General features: G+C 38.9%; 2 protein-coding genes across 4 annotated transcripts; one reads left to right on the top strand and one right to left on the bottom strand.

Annotated features, from left to right (window-relative positions):
• The first annotated feature begins 1,323 nt into the window (after positions 1-1,323).
• Positions 1,324-4,163, top strand: LOC122277072 (probable protein phosphatase 2C 23). Its single transcript, XM_043086959.1, has 4 exons — positions 1,324-2,977; positions 3,043-3,156; positions 3,456-3,720; positions 3,942-4,163. Exons 1-4 carry the CDS (start codon positions 1,436-1,438, stop codon positions 4,055-4,057), a joined length of 2,037 nt encoding a protein of 678 aa, XP_042942893.1. The 5' UTR covers positions 1,324-1,435; the 3' UTR covers positions 4,058-4,163.
• Positions 4,164-11,363: 7,200 nt separating this feature from the next.
• Positions 11,364-17,355, bottom strand: LOC122276486 (dol-P-Glc:Glc(2)Man(9)GlcNAc(2)-PP-Dol alpha-1,2-glucosyltransferase). Of its 3 annotated transcripts, none has more exons than XM_043086252.1 (10): positions 17,164-17,355; positions 15,844-15,920; positions 15,453-15,614; positions 15,257-15,345; positions 14,294-14,627; positions 13,894-14,167; positions 13,558-13,695; positions 13,256-13,460; positions 12,134-12,276; positions 11,364-11,960 (listed from the first exon to the last, which is right to left on the bottom strand). In XM_043086252.1, the coding sequence occupies exons 3-10, from the start codon at positions 15,540-15,542 to the stop codon at positions 11,701-11,703; spliced, it is 1,533 nt and encodes a 510-aa protein (XP_042942186.1). In that variant the 5' UTR covers positions 15,543-15,614; positions 15,844-15,920; positions 17,164-17,355; the 3' UTR covers positions 11,364-11,700. The 3 variants fall into 3 exon arrangements, with proteins under 3 accessions (XP_042942186.1, XP_042942185.1, XP_042942187.1); XM_043086251.1 differs by having other exon boundaries at positions 15,844-15,897; XM_043086253.1 differs by lacking the exons at positions 15,844-15,920; positions 17,164-17,355 and having other exon boundaries at positions 14,294-14,586; positions 15,453-15,503.
• Positions 17,356-18,808: the final 1,453 nt, after the last annotated feature.

Below are 18,808 nucleotides of genomic sequence, written 5' to 3'. Positions count from 1 at the left end.
GCCTTGTTGTGGCCTTGAGGAGGGTCAAGTTTGTGATGGGCTTCCCGACTGACCAAGGCCTATAATATGAGGGCCTCTTTCATGAGGCTGAGGGGTACGTTTGGGGGAGGGGATCAAACTTGCCCTTTGACCAATTTGGTTTTGGGTCACTTAGAAGTCCCGGGCTGGGCCGCTGGGTCTAGGTACCGGTTCCCCTCACAAGTACTATGACTCACACATAAAGAATAGTAATGTTAAAAGATATAATATAAATTATTAAAATGTACATCTTCACATAAACTTAAGTTATAAGTATAAAAGACAAAAATAGTCCACGTCTTTAATATGTTATTTGTCTTTTATAAATCTATTTTCAGTTTTTTTATATATTTGTGTGTAAGTTTTTTTCTAATGTATAATTTTGTAGAATCTTACTTTTAAAAACGTAACCCGATCATCCCCCGATCCAATTGGTCAGATCATTTGGGAGCTCGACTTCCGAGGATATGTAGCATATCCATTCTCCAAAAGTATCTAACCAAAGTATCTAACCTCAATCAACTTGGTAAGATTACATGGGAGCTAAGCTCTAAGCATGATATCATTCTTGTTTTTCAAAAATATCCAGATCAGTCACGTAGGTGTGAGCTCTATCTAAGCATGATATATATATATATATATATTGAGATTGTGGTAGGGTTTACATGCTATGTCTAGCAGGGCTTTCAAAATATCAATTTTTTTTTTCTTCCAAATTCAAATTTGAATAATAATGTATATAGGAGAACCCTGACCTACTCTATTACTGAATTAATCATAAACTGGAGACTTTTTTATTTTTGAGAAATGATATTTACACTCGTGGTTGTGTAAGTGGCGTTCAGTTACTTTGAAAAAAATAAATTAATATGGGACCCACATGAAAAAAAAAACTAACTTTTTAATCGTGGACTCCACTCTTTTTCAAAGCAATTGCACGACGTTTGCAATTTCACAACTATATGTAACATTGCTCTTTGTTTTTAATGTGTAAATTCATGGAAAGTTTTTTTTAACCCAAAAATAATGATTTTTTGGTTAATTATTAATATTTCCAATCGTTGAGTTTGAAGTTGTTGAGATTTTATTACAATAGTGTTTTTTATAATTTTTGTGTAACCGCATGCTCTCATTTCGTTGAAGTCAACTCCTCTTTTAACGTTACTCTAATATAAATTAGAAAGGCAACTGAGGAGAGACCGACGTAAGCTCCAAAGTCAAAAGCTAGCCCACTCCTTCTTCATTAGCTTCTCCTTGATCTCTTTCAGTCTCTTTCTCTTCGGATTCTTCTCTGTTCCTCTTCCTCCGGAGCACACCATGACCTAGCTAGAGCTTTGTTACAACACTACAGAAAAGAAAGCAAATTAATAAAGAAAGAAAACTACAGAATCATTTACGTCTTTAATTGCCTAGTTCTATGGGAAACAATATCGGTAAGGCGTGCCATTGCCTCGATGCCGCCGGAGAGATTTCCCGGCGCCAGCATGACTTCCCAGTGATCCTCTCCGACCAACTCGATGAGGGCTTGGGTCATTCCTTCCGCTACTTGCCACCTGGCTTACCCCGGCTATCCTCTTCTTCCTTCACCTCCGAGGTGGACGGCTCCTTCGCAACGACTACGTTCAGATCGATATCCGGCGCCTCCGTCAGCGCCAACACCTCCACTTCTCTTTCCCCCTCTTTAAAAGACCTTTGCAGCTCCTCCGCCATTGATAGGGCCTCCTCGTTTGCGAGCTCCACTTCCTTCGCTTCCAGTCCTCTCCAACTACTCCCTCGATATTGGTCCATCGCTGGTTCTGCTAACTCGACAACGACAAAGTTTGTGTCGGGCCCGATAGAGGAAGTATGCGGCAAGCTACAAAATGGAGGCCCCAGATACAAGGCTAGAATCGAGTCGGAGAAACCTCGTTTCAATAGTATCTTCAGAAAACTGATATTTCACATTGAATCCATTGCGGCAGTACTGGTTAAAGGTGATAATAATGTCAAGAAACCGAATTCGAAGAAAACGAATGGGAATGTGACAGTGAGGAGTGGTGATAATTTGTATTCAAGACGTGGTGATGCTTATGATCAGGAGAGTCAGTATTGTATGGAGAAAGAGAAACTTCAGTGGGCGGAGGGGAAGGCAGGGGAGGATCGAGTTCAAGTGGTGATTTCTGAGGAACATGGTTGGGTTTTTGTGGGGATTTATGATGGGTTTAATGGCCCTGATGCGACTGAGTATTTGCTTTCTGTTCTCTATTCGACTGTGCATAACGAGCTCAAGGATTTAGTTTGGAATGCCAAGTTTGAGCCCACATCTATCTTATCAAATTCAATTGTAGAGGATGATCTAACGCAAACGAGGAATATAGATGAGGAAAATGACATGCTAAGAAATGCAGATATGGATTTGGATCCCTATTCAAATAGAAATGATCAGGTTAAGAATTCCAAGTATATGGGTGAAGGGTTGGGGATGAAATGGAAGGGAAAAAGTCAAAGCAGCTGGACTAGTTGTGAATGTGATATCTCAGTAGAGCCTGAGAGGAAGTTAACAAGACATGAGCTGAGTCATTTGGAGGCTGACAGGCCAATGGGATCTGATAATATTCATTCAGAGGTGTTGAGGGCAATGTCCGAGGCATTGAGGAAGACAGAAGATGCTTATTTTGAGATTGCAGATGATAATGTGGAGAATAATCCTGAGTTAGCTCTAATAGGATCATGCGTTCTGGTGATGTTGATGAAGAATGAAGATGTTTACTTGATGAATGTGGGGGATAGTCGTGCAGTGTTAGCTCAGGAGGCCGAACGTGATGATCTTGGGCCAAGGAAAATGCACCTGGACTTCAAACAGATTAGAGAGGACACTTCAAGAAATCACAACTTGGTTGATCATGGCTTTGGATGGGGAGGATTACCCAATTTAATTCCCCTCCAACTCACTACTGATCACAGCACATATGTGGAAGAGGTAATTTTGTTATTCAGAAATTATGTTCTTTGATAAGATGAGACTAAGGCCTTTATGGATTTCAGGAAGTCCAGAGAATTAGAACTGACCATCCTGATGATGCTTCTGCAATTGAGAATGATCGAGTGAAAGGTTATTTGAAGGTCACTCGGGCTTTTGGGGTTGGATTTCTCAAACAGGTACCTATAAGAAGCATGTAAATATAGGAAAATGATTTGTATTTCTAAGGTGTGTGGAGACAGTTGGAAGCCACATGAAAAGACCCAATTTTTTTTCTTATAATGAGCTCCACTTTTTTCAAAAAAATTGTGCTGAAATTGTTTACTTTACGATTATATCTAATATTAGTTGATCTAAGAGGTTTACACATTGGTTTTTTAATAGGATTTATTTATCTATTTATTGGCTTTGTTCTTCGAATGGCTGGTTACCCAAGGGTACTGTTTTGATAAGAAACTGAAAATTCTTTCCTTTGCAGCCTAAGTGGAATGATGCACTTTTGGAGAAGTTTAGAATCGAGTATGTTGGGACATCCCCTTACATCACATGCTTACCTTCGCTCTACCACTACAGGCTTGGCCCAAGGGACAGATTCTTGATATTGTCCTCCGATGGGCTTTATCAGTACTTAAGCAACGAAGAAGCTGTCTCTCAAGTTGAATACTTCATCAACATGTATCCTAATGGAGATCCCGCACAACATCTCATCCAACAAGTATTGTTTCAAGCAGCTGAAAAACATGGTAATTTAGTCTTTGATGTTCATCCTAAACTTTAATTATGCTTATTGTTGTGTCAATGTTAAATAGTTATTATTTTAGCTAGTGGTTGATACACGTACAAAACCATTAAGAATATGTCAAATCAATAAGTGTGACTAAAAATGACAAGATTTAGAATGAAGCTTAATATCGTTTATGTTCGAAAAAAACATTGAGCTCAGCTCGAGGTAATTGCATTGCAGGTATGGAGTTGGATGAGTTACTTGATATTCCACAAGGGGAGCGCCGCCGATATCATGATGATGTTTCCGTCATTGTCATTTCTTTGGAAGGACGGATATGGCGCTCATATATTTAAAGATTGAGAAACTATGTTTTCCATTTTAGATTAATGTGTCATCCTCAGTCACACGTATTGATGTGATATATTTTAAATGGTTATCAATTTAGTAGTAGACACATGAAGCTAGTCAAAACATCTCACATTAGTAGCTTGTGACAGGGATGACAAATCCCAAGATAACATTGCTTTATTGATATCTTTTACTTGCAATCCAGCGTGAAGAATACAGTCTACCTTGATTTTTTTTTTTTGAAATAAACCTGTAATTTCATTTCTTAGCAAATATTTTTGTCTATACAACTTCTATCGTGCATGACTATGCTATACACTTCTCTTGGAGAATCTTCCATCCAAACTTTTTCTATTTCACTAGACATGCCTAGTTTTGACAAACAATGGGCTGCACTATTTCCCTTCCTATTTATGTATTGAATCAACCATCCCTGCTTGCTATACATAGTCTCCTTTACATCATCGATTAAATGACCATACCAGCTCCAGCATTTCTCTTTATTGCTTGCAGCCCTTACCACCTCTAGAGCATCCCCTTCAAAGATAGCCTCCCCTATATTCAGTTCAACACATAGCTGCATTGCTCTCCATAGGGCTATTGTTTCTACAATCACAGGCCGAGCTACCCCTCCACGGCTTGAGCACAAAGATAACTAGACTTCCCCCTTCATATCCCTCACTATGATCCTCACCCCCATCCTCTTTAATTTTGGATCAAAGTTACGTCCAAATTCACCTTAACTACATTACCCGTAGGAGGCTACTATCTTGTAAATCTCTCTTTAGAAGTAACTGCTGTTAAACTCTCCAGTCGACTATTAAGTGCTGTCTGCACGTCCGTCAAGGTAGCTTTAGCTTGCATACCACCTCTTTTGGGCTAGAAAATACTCCCTCAAAAATGAACTTGTTTCACCTGTGCCATAGACTCCTCATGATAAGAGCCATCAATTCCAGCTCATCCTGATTTAGTTACTGAAACAACAGTTCCCACACCTCCTTTAGATCCTCAGCTGAGCTGCACCATTTCTGCACTGGACTCCCGAATTCAGATCATACATCTAAGGTAGCAGGGCACTTCCACAACACATGGCACAGAGTCTCTACTTCTCTTTTACAAATAGGACAAGAATGATCTTCAATAATTCTTCTCTTTCTTAGATTCTCTCTTGTAGGGATACTATTGTTTAGTGCCTCCACAAAAAGGACTTAACCACCCCCTGTAGATTGAGATTCCAAATTGACTTCCACCCATCCCTCCACCCAGATCTATATGAAGACTCCCCTTTTCCCCTTCCTTTCCTCTCCATCTCCAAATGATAAGCACTCTTCACATTGAAAACACCATTTTTTGTATGCCCCCATATGAACTTGTCCCTTTGACCCAAAAGGCTTATTGGAATATTACAAACCAACTCAACTTCTTCTGCATTTAAAGTCTCTTTTATCACCTCTACCTTCCGAAGTCCCCTCTCAGCATCTATAAACTCAACCACCTTAGAGTTATTGTCAAATTCTTCACTGGAGATTGTAAGCAGTAAGTTAAAGGCCTAGGGATCCACTTATCACCCCATATGTTGATGTCCCTCCCATCACCCACTCTCCACCTTAGTCCTTATTTAAGAAGGTCAATCGCCCCCCACAGACTCCTCCAAATTAAAGAAGGTCCTGCCTAACTTAGCTTGCAGCAAGTTCCTTGCATAAAATATTTCTTTTTTAAGATGCAAGCTGACAATGAAGAAGGAGGTATGGTCAGAATCCTCCAACACTATTTTGCCAATAAGGCCTTATTAAAGCTCTCCAGGTTCCTAAAGTCGAAACCACCCTCTGCCTTGGCCTTGCCCATTTTTTCCCAGCTGCACCATTGGATTCTTCTATCATTCGCTTTAAAGCCCTACCAAAAGCTTGCCATCATCTCAAATATTTCCTTACACAGACTCCCTGACAACTTGAAAACACTCATATGATAGCTAGGAATAGCTTGAATCACAGCTTTTAACACAGTTTTACTTGATTTGAATACAAGTTTGTAAATTAAATTCTATTATGTCAATGATGTGAAGGATTATTTATTCTCTACATTTACAAGCAGAAGAAGAAATACACTGGTTTCAAGAATCATTCAATTTCAGAATCCTCGGGGTTTTTCAATTATTACTTTTGAAAAAAATAAATTGAAACTAGTCCTTTCGTACATTTAATATGCATAATCCTAACAGCGTCATGTTGGCACCAGTAGAGCCAAAATACATGTCGGCACCAGTAGAGTCAAAATACATGTCATCACCCACACGGCTTGAATCAATGTGAATAATATTGCCATGTCACATACTAAGTATTAACAGACATTCCACATCGGCTTCCAACTCAGATATACAATCATCTAGCTCCAAGTCAGTTGCACATGAAGATGCAGAGCCATCTCAGCAACAGAAATTGTCCAAAAATGTTTAATTGTATTACTGGATTATTCTTGTAATTCTGTTTTGTACTAAGGCATTCTTTTCGGTTACAACAGCTTCACACAGCTAGCACTAAGCATACGGCACACCACGTGCCTGTGAGAATGCCAGAATGTTCTTGGCAATTCGATTCTCTCTATAAATAAGCATCTGTACAAACATTGAAATCATGAAGGAAATATTATTCAGACTTTATCTTTTACATGGCATCAGAGCCATTATAGACCAACGTCCCCAAAAATGGTGGAAGAAGCAACTCTGAAAAAAAATTCAGATTCTGCTTCCTCCTCCCCCGTTCTTCCCCATCTCAATCATCTTGTCTCTGTTAAACTAAACAATGACAATTTTCTTCTCTGGCGAGCTCAGATGATCCCATATCTGAAAGGCCAGAGATTATTCCACTTTGTCGATGGATCGACTGCACCTCCTCCTCCTCTCCTCTCCGATGCATTCACACCTAATCCTGATTTTCTAAACTGGACCCAAACCGATCAAATCATTTTGAGTGCTCTTATCTCCACTCTATCCGATAATCTCATAGCACAAGTTGTTGGCTATTCCACATCCAGACAAGTATGGTCTGCTCTAGACAAACTCTTTGCTTCCCAATCCCAATCCTGAATCATTCAGCTTCGGTATCAACTTGCCACACTCTCCAAAGGGTCCTCCTCTATTTCTGAATATTTTCGGAAGGTTAAACACCTCTCCGATACCATGTGTGCAGCAGGAATTATTCTCTCCCCTGCCGAATTTGTTTCCTACCTCCTTGCGGGACTAAGCAGTGATTACGATGCCTTTGTCACCACAGTCACTGCTCGTATTGAACCATTGTCTCCTAAAGAACTCTATGGTCTTTTACTCACTCATGAGAGTCGTCTAGCACACTCTTCTCATCTGCCTCACTCTATAGACCTCTCAGCACACTTCACATCGGCTTCCCCTGGTCGTAGCACCATTCGAGGAAATTTCCGAGGACACTCTCGGGGTCGTGGTAGGGGTCGCAACACTCCTTCCTCCACTCCCAGTTTCACTCCTCATTTTTCTCCTCCAAATTTCTCTCCACTTCCTCATTCGAGACCCACCTGTCAATTGTGTGGCAAAATTGAGCATGTTGTCATGAAGTGTTATCACCAATTTGATCATTCCTACCAGAGTGACCCACCTCGTTCTCTCACGGCAAACTACACTTCTTCCGCCTCCACTCCCGATCAGACCTGGTACCCCGATACCGCTGCCACAAATCACCTCACCTCTGATCTTACCCACCTCAATCTCAACTCAGCAGCTTACACTGGTGCAGATCAAATTCGTGTTGGCGACGGCACTGCGCTACCAATTTCAAATATTGGTGACTCTGTCTTTAAAACTTCCTCTTGTTCTTTTTCTCTCAAACAGCTTTTGCATGTTCCGGATATAACAAAAAATTTAGTTTCTGTTCGCCAATTTTGTCATAACAATCTAGTTTTCTTTGAGTTTCACAATTCTTGTTTCATTGTGAAGGATTCCAAGACGGGAACACCACTCCTTCGTGGCCCCGTGCGTGACGGCCTCTACACCTTTCCAGCACCTGTCTGTCCTCAAGCTCTGGTTGGTGAGCGCACCACTTCTTCTCAGTGGCACTCTCGACTCGGGCATCCTTCCCTCCATATTGTTCAACGTGTCATCTCCAAATATTCTCTTCCTGTCTCCATTCGTAATCCTCCATCAATCTGTCCAGCGTGCTGTCAAGCCAAGAGCTTCCAGTTGCCTTTTCAAGCCTCTCATCAACACTCCACCAAGCCTCTCCAACTTATCTACTCAGATGTATGGGGCCCTGCCCCAGTTCTTTCCCGAGAAGGCTTTCGTTATTATGTAGCCTTTTTAGACGATTTTACTCGTTACACTTGGTGGTTTCCTTTAATACAAAAGTCTGATGTTCTTTCTGTTTTCATTCAATTTCAAAAACAAGTTGAGTTGCAATTTAATTCTAAAATTCAATCTCTTCAAAGTGATTGGGGTGAAGAGTATCGTGCTCTGCACACTCTTATCAAAAATCAAGGAATTTTCCATCGCGTATCATGTCCCCATACCCATCAGCAAAATGGCACCGTGGAACGAAAACACCGCCACATTGTGGAAACCGGTTTAGCTCTCATGGCTCACGCTTCCTTGCCTCAAAAATTTTGGGCTGACTCTTTTCATACCGCTGTTTACTTAATAAATCGACTCCCAAGTCCTCTCCTTCATCATCAATCTCCTTTCGAGAAACTTTTTTCCAAAACGCCCAATTACAATATGCTCAAGGTATTTGGCACAGCATGTTGGCCTCATTTGCGGCCGTACAATCGCCACAAACTTGATCTTCGTTCCACTAAATGTTTGTTCATTGGATACAGTGACTCGCATAAAGGTTATAAATGTCTCCATGTCCAAACTGACCGAATTTACATTTCTAGAGATGTCATCTTCGATAAAACGTGTTTCCCTTTCTCCACACAATCTGAAATTCCTTCTCACACTACTTCCGTGTCATTACCCTCCATTCTGGGCCCTCTACCATTCTTCACTCAATCCTCAACTTCTCCACCCACTCAGCCCACTAGCCCTCCAAGCCCGAATCTTATTCCTCCCATTACTACTCAGCCCACCTCTCCTACACCAACACTCTCCACTCACGTGCCACAGCAAATCAATTCTTCCAGCTCATCTCCTCCAGATTCATCTCCCGAAAATTCTTCTCACGTGCCTCAGACAACTACTTCTCCCAGCTCATCTTCTACATCTCAGCCTCTCGAAATTTCCACCATTCAGTCCACGACTCAGCCTCAAACTTCATCTTCTTCAGATCAAATCATCACCTGCTCCAAAACAAATTCCCTCCGTCCAAAGCAGTTCACCGACGGGACAGTTCTGTAGCCACCACCACGAAGCTGCCTTACCGCCATCTCCACCTCTTTTCCCGAAGAACCCAGCTCATTCACTGAAGCGGCTAAGCATCAAAAATGGCGTCTGGCCATGGCAAATGAGTTTCAAGCACTTCTAGCCACAAACACTTGGACCCTAGTCCCTTCATCTGGAATCAAAAATTTGGTCGGCTGTAAATGGGTCTTCCGAACCAAAAGGAACTCAGATGGCACTGTCGAACGTCACAAAGCGCGCCTGGTAGCAAAGGGTTTTCATCAACAGGAAGGTATTGATTTTTCTGAAACTTTTAGTCCTGTAATAAAACCCACTACCATTCGGACTATTCTTTCCATTGCAGTCACTGAATGCTGGTCCCTTAGACAGTTAAACATTAACAATGCTTTTTTGCATGGGGATCTTCAAGAACAAGTTTTTATGACTCAGCCAATTGGATTTATCAATCCCGAATACCCTACGCATGTTTGTCGCTTGAATAAGGCCATTTATGGCCTCAAACAAGCACCAAGGGCCTGGTTCTCCAAATTGAGTACACGGCTCCTTGAACTCGGTTTCACACAATCATGCTCTGATCCCTCTCTTTTCTTGTATAAATATTCCTCTGTTACTGTCTATTTTCTCATCTACGTTGATGACATTATACTTACGGGTTCCTGTCCTAAAGCTATTTCCTCGGTCCTTCATTCTCTAAATTCATCGTTTCCTGTCAAAGATTTAGGGCCTCTGCGTTTTTTTCTTGGACTTGAAATAAATAAATTCTCCAATGGTCTTCATCTTTCTCAGACCAAGTACATCTGCGACCTCCTTAAAAGAACCAATATGGAGTTAGCCAAACCCGTAACTTCTCCCATGGCCTTCTCTACTCGTCTCTCTCTTACTGATGGCCTTGACTTCAGTGATCCTACTCTCTATCGGAGCACTGTCGGTAGTCTCCAATATCTGTCACTAACCCGTCCTGATATTGCCTTTGCCGTGAACAAAATTTGTCAATTTATGCATGCTCCCAAACTCCCTCACTGGCAAGCTGTGAAGAGGATTCTCCGATACCTTAAGCAAACAGCTCACTATGGTCTTCACATTCAACCCTCTTCCACTTACACCCTTCAAGCATTTTCAGATGCGGATTGGGCAGGGTGTCCAGATGATCGGCGCTCTACAGGGGGTTTTTGTATTTTTCTTGGACCTAATCTAATTTCATGGGGCTCCAAGAAGCAACACACAGTTGCAAGATCTAGTACCGAAGCCGAATACAAGGCACTTGCCAATACCACTGCAGAATTACTTTGGCTTCAATCACTACTCAAGGAACTCAGTGTTTTTCTTCCCAAAGCCCCTACTCTATGGTGTGACAACTTGGGAGCCACGTATCTCTCAACAAATCCAGTTCTTCATTCACGTACAAAGCATATGGAAATTGACTTCCACTTTGTACGTGACAAAGTAGCATCCAAAACATTGAGTGTTGCTTTTATCTCCTCTCGTGATCAAGTAGCTAACATATTTACCAAGCCGCTGCTCTCCACTCGCTTTCTTACACTTAGATCGAGTCTCACCATGGTTCCCCTGCTGGACTCGCGGGAGGGTATTAACAGACATTCCACATCGGCTTCCAACTCAGATATACAATCATCTAGCTCCAAGTCAGCTGCACATGAAGATGCAGAGCCATCTCAGCAACAGAAATTGTCCAAAAATGTTTAATTGTATTACTGGATTATTCTTGTAATTCTGTTTTGTACTAAGGCATTCTTTTCGGTTACAACAGCTTCACACAGCTAGCACTAAGCATACGGCACACCACGTGCCTGTGAGAATGCCAGAATGTTCTTGGCAATTCGATTCTCTCTATAAATAAGCCTCTGTACAAACATTGAAATCATGAAGGAAATATTATTCAGACTTTATCTTTTACACTAAGAAACTAACAATTATACTAACAAAACGAAACCTTAAAAGTAAAAAAAGTTGGTAAAAATTGATGAAAAAAGGTCTGAAGGTCCCCACAACATGGTTCTCAAATAGTCGGGGGAAGTTTCAGATAGTGAGAATAGCAACCTCTTGTAGTACCCAAGTGCTGCCAAAGAAGGGTCATAAAATGACTTTGTAAAGGTTAATGCCTTGTAGCTATTTGTAAACCAAACCAGCAAGAAGTAGAAGCCTCAAAATTCCATCCCTTGCCTCAGCCACATAAAGAAATAAAGCTATTCTCTTATTCCAAATCCTCGATGAAAAACACCAACACCCACGAATGGCTCGTGCAAGGATCTCGGGAAAGGCCAAAACTTCCTACCAGATAAACCTCTGGATCCCGGGCTCATGGTTCCAATGAAATGGCCGAAACAAAAACATCATCATCGTGAAAACATTGATGGCTAGATATAGAATCCCCATGAAAATCCAGCTTCGATAGTTATTACTATGGGAATGAAGTACCAAGAAATAGAATGGTATGGTATAGTATCTGAACTCAATCAGTGGAGCAGGGACCAGAACCACAGCAGTAGCCAAGAAAAATGCCAACACCCATATCTTCCTCTGAACTTTCCCTACCAACAAAATAAATAAGCAAGCTCTCAGTGAAACAGGAAAAAAACCAAATGAAAATATCTTTCCAATCAGGATTTAATAATCATAATATCATTTGCTTTGTTTTTCATACTGAGTGGGGGATAAAAGAAGAATATATATAAATAAAGGAGCTTTGCTGCTGCATACTAACCCAACATACTGAGGATTGAAAACCACGAATAAACATAAAGCGGGACCAGAAGATACTTCATTGACCAATGGGCATTGATTACCTTCCGCCAGAGATAGAAAGGATAATGCCGATTGTCAGCGAGAAGATAGGGATGAGCTATACTGAAACAGTCAAATTAACCAAGTGATGAAACTGCAACAGACACTAAGGTGATAACTAACTGCAAATCCTGCCGAGTGACCAAAAAAAAAAAAATTGCATGGTGTGCGTGTGTTCTAAGTATCTGCAATCCTTTGGATTGCAAAAGCAGTAGGCTATATATCAAGGTTTGATTGTTCATGTTAAGCATCTGTATATGATATATTTTAAAAAAAAGTGTTATTTGTAAGCCTTTTTTAATCATCATCACTTCATCATCCTCTAATGTGATAACAAACAATTGGAGAAATATTCATTGTGTTTCACTTATTTGTCAACCATCCTATTTATCTGCCAATCGTCTATTGTTTAGATCAAAGAATGATGAGATAATAATGAATACTAGGTTTACGAACATCATATATATATATATAGGATTGCAAAAGCAGTAGGCTATATATCAAGGTTTGATTGTTCATGTTAAGCATCTGTATATGATATATTTTTAAAAAAAGTGTTATTTGTAAGCCTTTTTTAATCATCATCACTTCATCATCCTCTAATGTGATAACAAACAATTGAAGAAATATTCATTGTGTTTCACTTATTTGTCAACCATCCTATTTATCTGCCAATCGTCTATTGTTTAGATCAAAGAATGATGAGATAATAATGAATACTAGGTTTACGAACATCACATATATATATATATCAAATATATCAGACCAAAGAAAAGCTTAGAGAATCTCAGGAGAAAAAAGATCCTTGTGGGATTGCAAAGGTCATTTGAAAGTTGATTTTTGTAATACAATACACTAGTAGTCTCACCACAAGGAAAGTAATAATAAGTCCAATTCGCATTTAAATTGAAGAGCATCCTCTTCAGTTAAACAAATGTTAGCGTTTCTCTAAAAGCATCATTTATTTAGGTAGTTATAGCAGACAAATAACAAAGTTCCTGTAGCAATTTGCTCAGTATGTTAACTGTTTCTCTGACCTGACCTGAAATAATGCACAGACAATAAGCCAAAGATGACAGCCATAAACAATTGGAAGAAACTAATGGGTCTTCTCTTCCAAAATGACTGGAACAAGTCTACAACATGACCTGAATTGCAGTGCATAGGAGCCACGGAAAGAGCAGAAACCAGACCAAAATACATTATCTGTGCAAAATGTGGGGAAACTGCATGAGCTTCTTTTGCACCTGCAATATTGGAATACACAGTGAGAGACAAAAGCAATAAAGGCCCTCCATACACCGTGAAGTTAAAAGGAGCAAGAGCAAGCAAGATGAACAATACCTAGAACTACACTCCCATTCCAACGAACAAAAGCCAAAAAGACCATCAATACCATGAGAAAAGGGCTAAAGGAAACCAGAAGCTGTTGCTTCTTATGCCATGATGTTAAAAGGATGACCTGAATCTCATCAAGCAAACCTGCAACACAATGCTGCTAAATGTAACATAAAGGCTGAGAATTAAAAAAGTGCATGGTGGGGGGAAGAAAATCCAAATTCCATGTTAATTTTCCACATCATATAGAGAATATGATCTGAGTCTAGTATAACTGACCTTAATAACTCAGTATGTTAATTAACTATAAATAAAAACTCATTTAAAAATGTCAAATCAAACCTGATTTCTGGTTTGCTGAAAATAAGCTTGTTCTTGGTATAGAATGCTCATCAGTATCCAAGGCAGTGCTCAACTTTCTTTTTCTCAAGTTCAAGGCCCATGTGACATTATTGTTGGAAGTTATTCTTCCAGTTTTCCTTATTTCTGTGTCAATGTCATTTACTTCTACATTATTTTTCTGACGGGTCAGAGTAGCATCCATAACCCCAGCACATGCCACAAAAAGCATCCAGATTATATTTGTCTGTCGAATGACAACAGCCAACGCACCAAGCTTCAGACAACAAAATAAGATTAAGTTATTAATTTGCCACTTGAATGATATATGTGCTTTTATGCATGACTTGATGTTCAAACAAACTACATGTTTAGTGACAAAGCCTTGAGCTGAGTCCTTTACCAATGCACTGAACCAGTATCTCTTCTTCAAACATGCAAGATGCATAGCAAGCACTGCAGTTACCGATGCAACATCTGTATAATAGAGAAAAGAGAAGAACCAGTGGAGCGGGTATAAGGCTAGAACCACTGCATAAATTGTTGCTTTTCTTTCACTTAGAGTTGGTCTCAAGTGGGTAGTTATCTCATATACAATAATACTGCATAATGCTGCCAAAACACCATTTACAGACCGAAGAATTGCAGTGGTGCAGACTTCAGAAAATGATGGAGCTGCTTGTACAAGGAACATGCCTGGAAACAAAGAAGCAACATGGGCAAGTGAAATATAGTACCTGCAAAAGTTATAAATCGAATGAATCAACTTCCTTATCACCACTTTTTTTCTGACTAGGGCAAAGTCAACCCTATAAACTTTACAAGACTTATCAGTCTTCTTTGTGTTATTTTGATAGGGTATTTCAAAAGAAATTAAAAGTATGGTGAATCCTGCATATGAAGTCCCTCGGCCAAAACTCCTCCACATTTTATATTTCAACACAAATGATTCATCAAACAGTTTACTTCTATTTATCAAAAAGTTTTCAGATTCATTAATGCTAAATAAAGTGACACAAATGTTACAAAACCTATACCCTGCTTCCATATGATGTTTAGTTTGGTTTTCTGCCCACAACTCAGAGTACAAGCTCAAGCAAGAAGAAGCAACATTCAAATGAATATTCATTGTTAAAGCAAGAAAACCAAGAGATGATGAAACTCTTTTCAACAGCAAAGGTACACTTCATATTGCGACTCCAATAATTGGAGAAAGTTAAACTACGACCAATTAAAGCTCTCATTGTTATTTCATGTTTTGTTTCAAAATTTTTAATTCAGAGTATCCCCAATTAAATATCAACTACTGGAAAGGGAAACAAAAGGGGAAAAGGGAAAGAAAATGTAAATAGTGAAGAGGACATACAGGCCAGGAGGAGTGGTAATCATGGGATCCCAACTTCTAAAATTGCCTTTACAGTACTGCTGAGCCTGCGGTATGTGGAATATCTCATCCTAACGCATTGTAAGTATGTCAGTGGGCCCAATATCAACTAAATAAAAGAATAAAACTAGAAAATTTTTGAAATTTTATATTTTTATCGTTTTGTTTCGGGTTTTACCATGTAAGGCTCAGGAACAATGTGATTAACAAGTATGGAGATGGGAATGACCCACAAGCTCACGATCACTGCCACAGCTATTCTTCCCATCTCATGTGCTGAATGAGTTATCAGGACAACACTGTATTGTTTATGGTCACAAGCAAATCCTGCAGCAATGGCCTGAAGAAAGGGAAGGGAGGGTGGAGGGATGGAATAACATCAGCAAGGTCCAGTTTTGAACAGATTTATGCATGTTATCGATAGATTTAGGTCCATTTGAACAGATTGTGAAGATGACATCCATCCATAGTTCTTTTAGAAATAGAAAAGGTTGAGTGAAATGGTGAATGTAAAATATTCTACAACGGTTCTAAACCCATATAAAAACACGAGGGAGAGAGAAATGCACCAAATCCTCTACTGCAAGCTTGCCCTTGGTATAAAAGTGCAGCTCTCAGATTTTCTGCATGTTAATGAATACCAAACCTGTGAATATTTATTGTGGGCATTTTGTCAATAATAAACATGACATGGAAAATTTGGACATATATAACTTAACAGTTTTATCTAAAGCTAAATGAAGCATCTACAATGCAGCAATCTAAAAGCTGGATTTTTTGGTTGTGCTTTGACAAGTGACACTTGATGGAAAAGTATCATGCCCAAAAGAAACCATCTTACTTTTGAACGAATTACAAAAGCAAATAAAAAGCATATAAGTTCTACCCTAACTACAAAAAGAAGGCACTTTTGTTCCTTCACAAGATTTTGAAGATACAAAATCCCTAGAATTGAGGTATTCTGGCACTTCTGTACAGTCTGCTCAGCACAATTAAAAAAAAAAAAACGAAAGTCAAATAAGGCAATCCATCTTCAAAAGTTTCTAAAAAGATATTTGCAACTGCTATGTTCCTTTGAAAAGTGAAGCTGGGGGCTCTTGAATTAATTAACCTCAAACATTTTTCAATTAAATATAAATCTATAAGAAATATTTGCAAAGATGAGTTTTTCATTGCCAAATCAAACAGATAAGCATTAGATACGAAGCTGAGATTCAATATCATTTTGCCTTTGTTCTCACAGCACCCAAGGATTCCACATAATTCAATTTCTAGAAACAAAACCCCCGTATTGCTACACCATTGACATCAGTCGGAGAAGGAAAAACACAACAAAAAAAGAAAAAGTTCAACTGATCAAATCAAACTAATCAGCATCTTTATAGCAAGTTTTAAATTGTTTTAAACCAAAGTTACTACTCCCCTTAAATTTTCAACAAGCATAAACGACATAAAACCCCAAAATCACAAGCCTAGTGTGCAAAATCTAGCTTGCAAGCTCTCCTCAGGAACCTATACATTCTCTTCCCGAACTGCAGAATCTTTCAGTATTTTGAGGAACCCACGAAAACTGAAACCCATCTAAACGCGCCCAGAAAACTACTTGAATATTTCACCAACTCCTCATAACACAAAGCCTTCCCAAAAACCATTATAATTAAACCTACAATTCTGAAATATTCTGGAAAAAAAAAAAAAAAACTAAAGACTATCCAAGCATAACCAAACGCACTGAGAAAGTTACAAATTCATAGAAAAACCGAAGCAAAAGGGGAAAAGAAACGTAAAGCCCTAGTAGTCAAAATTCTCAATGAGCAAATCTCGGAATGAAATTTATTAAGATATTATAGAAGCACCTCCTCGATGGCCAAAGAAAGGAGAGAGCTTACTGAAATGGAGATCTGGCGGAGGAGGTGGCAGAATACCATGGGCTGCTGCGGCACCACGGTGAGGCAGCCTAACAACGGAGAGAGAGATACTCACCGACTGGGTGAGGTGCGACGGCGTGGCAGCAGGCGGACTGGGTGGGAAGGGGCGGTAGAAAACTCACAAGAAATTTGAGAGAGAATATCGGGCTGGGGGTGACGAGATTAGGATTTAAATTTTGCGGCGGTTTAATACTTTTACCGCGACATATTGTCGCCGTAAAATATATTTTTTGTGCCTAGGTTTGTTTGGAAATACTTCCTATCCTAAAATTTTTATCTCATTTTATCCTATTTCACTCTCAAATATAATTTAAATACAAATATCTTCAAACCAATCATTATAAATTTTTCAAACTAATGATTACAACTTTTTCAAATTTTCAAATAAAAAATAATTCAATTTTTTCAAATCCCCTAATAAAAATAATATTATAAAACTATATTCTAATTATATTTTAAATTTATCATATTTTCTCTCTCCTTTCCGAAAATTCAAAAATACTCAATTCAAACTATCTCATTACAATTTACAAACTATCTTATTACTATTCACAAAATTCTCATCTCATCTCACTCCCCAATATGCCCTTAGTCTCCAGAAATGGAATGATAAAATTGAAAAAAATGACTTTTTGAGTCAAAATACAAGTCGCCGCAAGACAAAATGGTTGCAAAACGCCTTTTCTCTTGTAGGGAGTTTTTCTCAAGGAGTTAGGTGAAAAAAAATAAGAAGAGAACTTTTACTGTGACAGTTAGAATGTCATATTCATTGTTAAAAATCCAACATTTTATTTCATGAATAAACATATTCAAATCAGATATCATTTTATTCGATCTTTTCTTGATGATTGTCAAATGGTATTAGAGAAGTTTTTTGGAAGCAAGAATCATGCATATATGTTGACTAACGATGTTACACTTAAGAGATTGAAGTTATGCGCAACTTCAGTTGATCTTCTAACCTGACAAAAGAATGAGTTCCAAGGGTAGAGATTTTAGTTTTGGAGGCAGGTGGTTGTTATGTACAGTCATACTAGTCTCCATGTCAGAAAATTGTTGGGTTTGTGTGGAGCCTAGTTCTGCTTTATGATAGCTCGATTTGATAACCTGATCCAATAAGAATTCGTTACAATTTTAAGTATATTTTCAATGAGATTTGGGCCTTAGAACCCAATCTTGGGCCAATACGTCCAAGCCGACCCTTAACTAGGGTTTACACGCTATAACCCTACTTAGGTTTCGCCACACACAAAATTTTATATGTATTGTATACTTGTACGACTATTGATATGTATTACAGCAAAGTATATTCAATTTTTAAGATAATAAAATCATCTACTGCTTTATAGACGTAAACATGTTACTAAATCAAGAAATTTTATATTTGCGTTATTTATTTTATTTTGGCTTTACTTTTTCTTGGTATCTTTCCCAACAATTCCTTCTTTTCCACCCACCTATCTTCGTGAATGATGTACTTGAGAGTTAGAAAGGCTATGAGACTTTGTAAAAACATCATAAATAAAGGATGTTCCTTATTCAAGTTCTGCGAATTTAAATTGATATGGGGTATCGGTTATTTTCTTTCAAATCACTTTATAATAAT

Source organism: Carya illinoinensis, chromosome 9 (assembly GCF_018687715.1).
Source record: "Carya illinoinensis cultivar Pawnee chromosome 9, C.illinoinensisPawnee_v1, whole genome shotgun sequence".
NCBI classification, from domain to species: Eukaryota; Viridiplantae; Streptophyta; class Magnoliopsida; order Fagales; family Juglandaceae; genus Carya; species Carya illinoinensis.
This window is presented reverse-complemented; position numbering and strand designations above follow the sequence as displayed.

Bases quoted from the DNA above. Each gene is read 5' to 3' on its own strand.
- LOC122277072 (XM_043086959.1), top strand. From the start codon at position 1,436: ATGGGAAACAATATCGGTAAGGCGTGCCATTGCCTCGATGCCGCCGGA. The intron at 2,978-3,042 runs GTAATTTTGTTA...TATGGATTTCAG, and splicing joins ACAGCACATATGTGGAAGAG to GAAGTCCAGAGAATTAGAAC. The intron at 3,157-3,455 runs GTACCTATAAGA...TTTCCTTTGCAG, and splicing joins GGGTTGGATTTCTCAAACAG to CCTAAGTGGAATGATGCACT.
- LOC122276486 (XM_043086252.1), bottom strand. From the start codon at position 15,542: ATGGGAAGAATAGCTGTGGCAGTGATCGTGAGCTTGTGGGTCATTCCC. The intron at 14,628-15,256 runs GTATGTCCTCTT...TAACTTTTGCAG, and splicing joins ATTACCACTCCTCCTGGCCT to GTACTATATTTCACTTGCCC. The intron at 13,696-13,893 runs GTTTGATTTGAC...ATTGTGTTGCAG, and splicing joins TTCAGCAAACCAGAAATCAG to GTTTGCTTGATGAGATTCAG.